The 7,318-nt window shown below is 46.1% G+C and overlaps 1 protein-coding gene across 2 annotated transcripts; it reads right to left on the bottom strand.

Annotated features, from left to right (window-relative positions):
• Positions 1 to 4,160: 4,160 nt before the first annotated feature.
• On the bottom strand, positions 4,161 to 7,098 carry JAGN1 (jagunal homolog 1). 2 transcript variants are annotated; one of them, XM_040246162.1, is made up of 2 exons: positions 6,839 to 7,098; positions 4,161 to 5,109 (listed from the first exon to the last, which is right to left on the bottom strand). In XM_040246162.1, exons 1-2 carry the CDS (start codon positions 6,925 to 6,927, stop codon positions 4,647 to 4,649), a joined length of 552 nt encoding a protein of 183 aa, XP_040102096.1. In that variant the 5' UTR covers positions 6,928 to 7,098; the 3' UTR covers positions 4,161 to 4,646. The 2 variants fall into 2 exon arrangements, with proteins under 2 accessions (XP_040102096.1, XP_040102097.1); XM_040246163.1 differs by having other exon boundaries at positions 4,161 to 5,233; positions 6,839 to 7,081.
• Between the last annotated feature and the right edge of the window lie 220 nt (positions 7,099 to 7,318).

The raw sequence follows: 7,318 nt of genomic DNA, 5'->3' as shown, positions 1-7,318 counted from the left end.
AGCGCATCACTGCAAACAAACTGCTAAGATGTGAAGGGAGAAAAGGGTGGTCTGGCCACACTAAGGCTTCCCTGATAGCTCTGTTGGTAAAGAATCTGCCTGCAATGCAGGAAACCCCAGTTCAATTCCTGGGTTTGGAAGATCCCCTGGAGAAGGGATAGGCTACTCACTCCAGTATTCTTGGGCTTCTCTGGTGGCTCAGATAGACTACGGAGTCTCCCCCCTAATTTTTCACTTAGCCCACAATGGTTTAGATCTATGCCAATAATGTGTTTTCTAATGCTGGGGACACCAAGTGAGAAAGTTGGTTCCATAACCACTTTTCTCTTTTGACTCCTTTTATCTTCTAGGCTTTCCAGTTGGCTCAGATGGTAAAGAATCTGCCTGCAATGCAGGAGACCCGGGTTTCACCCCTGGGTCGGGAAGATTCCCTGGAGAAGGGAATGGCTACCCACTCCCGTATTCTTGTCTGAAGAATTCCATGCACAGAAGGAGCCTGGCAGGCTACAGTCCATGGGGTCACAGAGTCGGACACAATTGAGAGCCTAACACTTTCATCTTCTGATTCTCACAATGAAAACATTTAACATTTGGTTAATTGTTCCCTGACTCTGGCTAAAGTATGGGGGGAGAAGTGGAAAAGAAATGACAGACACATATACATACATAAGAAAGAAAGGGAAGAAAAAGAGCATGTATAAAAGGCAGAACAGACAGAAGGAATAGCAGAAGGGAGGGAGAAAAGAAAGTCTGTATTTTTTTGTTTTGCTAGTTCATTTATTGTGGAGCCTTTCCCAAAAAGGAGCTTAAAGTAAAAAGTACAGTGGGTGAATTCCAGTACACCCTGGGGAAGACCAACATTTTGCTGAACTCCTACCATCAGATTCTGGGCTATGGGCTTGGCCCACTGGTCTATAACCCCTGAAGTCAGTCTTACCAAACCATCTTACAGACTTGGGAACACCGGGAAGATTAAGTAACTTAACCAAACACAAAACGGAGAGAGGAGACTCACCCTCATGTCTTTCTAGCTCTTTCTGTCACAACACACTGCTTAAGGGAGATCTGTGCTTCCTGGGCCCTGTAATCCATAGAAATATTAGACTGAACGATGTGTTGAGTTGGCAGGGTTAACAATGTGGGGGAAGAAATCATAATAGGTGGAAAGAATAAAGGATACGTATGTCTTACGGGAGTGAGTTAACAGTGATCAGATTTCTAGGGCAGTAGGGATTGTCTGGCAAGTGTCAGCAAGGGAGGAGCGGGAATACTTCTGTGGCTGGAAAAGGACGTGGCCAACAGGAGTAATGGCAACAGTGGTGTGTGGCAGGCCTGCAGCACTAGGTTCTATCCTTTTAGAAAGTAGCCAAGGCCTGTCTCACCTGTGGTTTGTGTCTGAATGAGCTAATCCAGGCTTCATGCTCCAATAACCTTTACTTGGGGACCAAGCCAGGCCCTCAGGAGGTCATGGAGGCCTTGACATGTGCTCAGGTACAGAGTACACTGTGGGGGCCTTGGACAGCCATTTTTCCTGACAAAGCCTTATCCATGTGTGGACTCTGGTCAGACAACTGCAGCAGGGTCTCTAGGCTTTTCCTGTAATGGCAGATTCCCAAGATCTGTTGAGGCAACTGTGCCTACTATCAGGGCACCCTGGGCAAGAAGGCCCAACAAATTAGACCAACAAAAACCAAGAGTACACAAGTGTCCCTTTCTTACTCCTGCTCTTCCAGAAGGAATTATACTCCAGAATATGGAGGCAAGAGATTATGCTTAAGAGAAGTGGCTGGGACTCCCACCATGAGAGGGAAGCACCAACACTGCTCATCACTGGAAGGGATTTTGGTATTTATTAAGCTAAGCACATACTACAGCTTACACAGAGTTTTCCCAATGACTCAGCAGTGAAGAATCCACCTGCGAAGCAGGAGACACAAGAGACCTAAGTGCGATCCTTGGGTCAGGATAAGCCCCTGGATGGGGACAGGGCAACCTACTCCAGTACTGTTGCCTGGAGAATCCCATGGACAGAAGGCGCCTGGGAGGCTAAAGTCCATGGGGTCACAGAGTCGGACATGACTCAGTGACTAAGCACGAGCATAACTTACATACATTATTGAACCCACACAACCACCATGTGTGGTAGATACTATGATCCCCCATATATTAGATCAAACACCGGGGCTCAATCAAGGCAAAAGGAAGCAAAATGTCTGGCTAGATTTGAGTCAGTGTAGTATCAGAAACTATCTCTCCACTACACCACACTGCCTTTCCCACAGACTTAGATGCTCACTAAGGGTACTTCCAATGCCTACATCCTCTAGCTCCGTAAGATCAGGGATTAATAACCATCCCTCACATTTATATAGTGTTACAGAGAGTTCTTTAAGCACTTTCACAAGGCTTTATTTGATCTTCAAAACATTCTTGTGAATTAGGCAGGGCTGATCTTGGTATGTGAACCTGCCTTTTGATCGAAATACAGTCCTCTCTCCACTAAATCAAGATCCTTTTCAAAGGGAATCTTGTTTAGTTCAGGGAATACTACAACCATGAGGCAAGGGGGAAAAAGTGATTGGAGAGGCCAGAAAAATTAGAATCCCAACAACCCCACAAGCAGAAGACTAAATTAACCAAGTGGGGTTTTTTGGTTTTTGTTTTTTTTTGGTTGTTGACACTAATTTTCATGAGTCTTGAGAAGTGCTCCAAGACTGTAAAGTACCATTCTAATATTCAAATAAATTTTAAACTTTTAAAAACTAATAAATTATTTATATCCTGCTTCTTTGAAAATTAGCAATCATTGCCTGTGCACATAACTCCATTAGCCACTCATTTACGTCTGCACCTCTCTGCTCTCCAAATCCTACCCATGCATCAGTCTAGTTCTTTGTTATGACTTTAGTCTACAGTAGGACATATTATTCCACTCAATAAATTCAGAAAGCACACTACACATTAGCTACTAGGGGTGAGAAAAAATGTTAGTGGTTCTGTCAACAGAAAAGATAAAATTAAAGTGACATGTAAATTCAAAGAAAGAATCCTTACTCCTTGAAGTAACCAGAAGGTTCCAGAATTACCATATAAACTAGGTCTCGAAAGAGAAGTAAGTAATAAAGAAGTAGAAGAGGAAAACTTTTGTTTTTTGAAAGGAAAATTTTGAAGGAACTTGGGAAAACATGGAACGGATATGGAAATTCAGGAGAGGTTCTCCTGACAGACATACAGCGTGTGGGTATCAGGAGATAAACCAGGAGTGATGCACTGGGACCACACTTCGGACATGCTGAAAGGGATTAAGGAATTTTGGCTGTTCAGAAAACAAGAGCACATAGTAAGGGACTTGATGATTCACAGCTGTGCTCTTGGTATACTCATCTGCACACAGGGAGGCAGAAAGAGAAATGGATATGAGGTAGAAGGCAAACAGTTAAGCTCAGGACACACTGAGTTTGAAAAGATAATCAGGACATCTAAAACTTAGGTACATAGAACTACTGCCAGTACCTAATAGAGATCTGAGTACATAGAATGTTTATAGAACAGAATGACTCTGGAGGGCAGGGATCCACAGTTAGAATCTGGGTGTCATCCAGACATGATAAAGTCAAGCAGGTAAAAGCAAAGGGACACTTGTCCTTCAAGCAATAAACATTTACAATGTGTCAGACTTTAGGGGGTTTAGTTCACAGATCTCTTTCCCACATCCCTTTTACACTTATCTGTTCCACACCATTACATACTGTGTTCACTGGATGTTTCACAAGGATGTTACGCTTCTTGGAGATTGCAAATTCCCTATATGGAGGATACTTTAAAATTCATTTGGAAACCATAAAACAGTATTACACACATAACTGACACTGTTAATACTGAATGATAAACATGAATATCCAGTCAAAAGACAAGCCCATAACCCAAGCTGCATAAATGAGAATGGACCATTTTATAGGTGGAGGTTGACCTTATGGCGCATGGTAGCTCCTGCCCATCAGTTGCAGGGTCTCAACCATGCTTTAGGTTCCCTATGCCCAGTTCACTTCCCTGCAGCCACTGCCAGGTTTCTCAGGGAGCCTCTCCCTACCTCCAAATGTCTAAGGCCATCAAACACACTTTTCACTTTCTATCAAATCCCCAACACAAGGCACAGGGGGGACTAGGCAGTTGTAACTTTATTGAGGTTCTTTTTAATTAAAAGGTTTCACAGTAGAGACCAACGCCTACAGGGGGAGCAGCGTCCCAGATGTTTCCTGCTCCACGACCTATTGATTGAAGGAGAATTTGACTGATTTCCCATCTCCTTCAGTTTTGATGGGAAGGGGTGATGGATGGAAGTGGAGAGAATGACCAAGAAGACGTCAGGATGAAAAACTCAGAAGGACCTCAACTTCAACCAGCCGAAGTTTGTTTCACAGCTGTTGATCACCCAGTTCCACCAACCAGGAATAAATTAAACAGTTCCACCACCAGCTGATGGTAACAGAAGAGGCTCTGCAGAATTCAGGCTTCGTTTGCACTAGTCGCCAACATTGCAGCTGCCAAAATCACCAAAAGAGATTTTAGAGCAACTCCTTTACCCTCTCAGTTCACTGGGTAAGAGGCCCAGGTGTCACCTCACACAGCAGTCCATCAAGCAGGCTTCATTTACGCTTCTTCTCCTGTGTGCTCGTGAACCAAGAGTCTAGGAGCTTCTTGCTGTAGTATAACTGCCAGGCGTGCACTTGGACCGCCAGCACCAACACCAGATACATGACGGAGACGGCAGAAAAACCAAAGAGGAAGCGGTAGGCCTTGCCATGGCGGTAGAGCTGCTGTGCAGCAGGGAACATCTCCATGCTGCCATAAATGAGGGGAGCAATGGAGAAGAGCCCCATGCTGATCATGGAGAGCACCAGGTAGCTAATGTTGTTGCGGGGGAAGGAGAGGAGGCCCAGGAGGGAGGGTACAACGCTTAGCAAATAGGGGTACTCCCACTGATAGGGCATGGCCACCTGATCATGAGACAAGAGCCTCAGGTGTCCCACGCTCATCTTGGCAACAAGCAGCAGCCATATGACCAGATGCACGTAGATCAGCTTCTTGATTTCATACTTGAGGGTCACACTGTGGGGCAGAGCACAGGGAGAAGTATCTTTCATTCAGAGTTTTCTGACACCAGCTGTATGTCAAGCAATTGTACTGGACACAGGGATACGGATATAAATAAGGTATAGTTCCTGCCTGGAGACTGGGAACAAGGCAGAGGAAGAAAAAGTAATTACAAACGAACTGGAAAAACTTGTAAATCTATGTCGCAAAATATATGGGATCACAGGAAGGAGTAATCAATTCCGACTGAAATGAGTTGACTGAGAAGGCTATCTAGACAAGGGTGATATCTGAGCTAGGCTCTGAGAGGTAGGTGGAGATAGACATTCTGAACAGAGGTAATAGCATGCAGGCAAAAAGGCATAAACATTTGTGTTGCAGGAGAGTAAACAGCTGGGTGTGGAAGGACTACGCTGTGGCAGGGAGGACAGTATCAGGATATGAAGTTGCAAAGACTCTGATTCAGTCATTTTAAAGACAGAACAGTAACTCAGGGCTGTGTTCAGAAAGAAAACTCTGGGGAATTTCCTGGCAATCCAGGGGTTAGAACTCTGTGCTTTCAGTGCCAAGGACCCAGGTTCAAGCCCTGGTCAGGGAACTAAGATCCTGCAATCTGCACTGCGCGGCCATTAAAAAAAGAAAGAGAACTGTGACCGTAGCGTAAGAGTAGAGCCTATGGAACGAGGTATTGGCAGCAAAGAAATCAACTCAGGCTGTCCATACTTCTTCAGGTAAGGTAAACCTTTTTCTTCTAAAGTAAGCAAATTTTCTCTTATTCTTTGAATTTTCGTAGGTCCTAGATATATCCCCTTCACATCTCCAGAGGGCACAGTTTCTGCTCTAGACAGGCATGAAAATGCTAGCGTGGGTTGTGAGGTTCCCTTGAACAAGGGTCTAAGCATAAAAATAAAGTGAGGTTCCAAAGAGCTTGTCATTCTTTAAAACTCTGGAAAAAAGATGTGGAAAAGATTCTGAGAAACTTCAGTGGATTTAAGGAACGAAAACCTCTAAATTAAAATATATACATATCATAGAAAGTGCAGAAAGGTGTGTGTGTGTGGTGGGAGGGGGATCAGTTACCAGTAGACTTCAAGTTCCATGAAGGCAGGGACCAGATTTGTTGTTTGTCAATAAATTTTTACTGAAGGTATAAAATGAATACGAAGACCAGGGCTGCTTTCGCTATTATATCCTCAGTGCCTAAGACAATGCATGATGAGTAGAAGGAAAATAAATATTTGTTGAACGAATAAACGAACGCAGAACTATCCCTTACATGATGGAGGGGTGGGGAGGGGTGTTCCATAAAATTCGTTTGAGGCAAAGTCTCGACGTTAGGGTCCACACCCCAAAACGACCCAAAATTTAACAGCTACCGCGTACTGGGCAGACTTCTGTGATAGATTTTATGTTACATTCTCACGAGATTATTGGCTCACCAATTCTTTAAGGCAGCTTAAAGTGAGGCTCAATTAGGAGTCAGGTTCCCGAGGTCGGAGAGCCGGGCCAACATAACCACGACCCAGGGCCCGGACTCCCTCGAGGTACAGGGGGATCAAGGGGTGGAACTCACAAGACCGACGGGGCTTGCCGGGACTGGCGGGGCGGGGTTGGAGTGGGGGTCCTGGACCGTGCCAGGTGGAGGGGATTTGGGAGGTGTCCGAGGGCGGGCTGAGGAGCAAAACCCTGAGACCAGGCCGGCGTTGCGTCTCTGGCCCTGCGGGCTCCTCGCCTCACTTCATACCTCATCTGGTAGTGCATGGCGACGCGCTCCCGATGCTGAAAGTCGCTGCCGTCAGTGCCGGCCGCTCGCGGGCCTGCCCGAGACGCCATCTTCCCCGCCCAGACTCCTGTAGCCCCTCAAGCCGACGAACTGCCGCGACTACTGCTTGGAACTGCCTGCCGACCCTGTTCGTATTGCTTCAGCTCAGCCAACCCAACAGTCTAGCACTTCTTTGAAGACAACTTCCGGCCTCTCTGTCTCTGGAGGACCAACTCTGTGGTCACGTCCCCGCGCGTGCGTACGCGAGCGTTTCCCGTCTCGGCTCCGCCCTGGGCGTCTCTCCCCATGCTTTGGAGCGCTCAAAAAATTAACTCTTGTGGGCTGCCGTCTATGGGGTCGCACAGAATCGGACACGACTGAAGCGACTTAGCAGCAGCAGCAGCAGCAGTGTTTGGGGGTTTTGCCAAGGGCTGAAGCTGATTCTCCAGTCTCTCGAGCACT

Source organism: Oryx dammah, unplaced genomic scaffold (genome assembly GCF_014754425.2).
Source record: "Oryx dammah isolate SB20612 unplaced genomic scaffold, SCBI_Odam_1.1 HiC_scaffold_9, whole genome shotgun sequence".
NCBI classification, from domain to species: domain Eukaryota; kingdom Metazoa; phylum Chordata; class Mammalia; order Artiodactyla; family Bovidae; genus Oryx; species Oryx dammah.
This window is presented reverse-complemented; position numbering and strand designations above follow the sequence as displayed.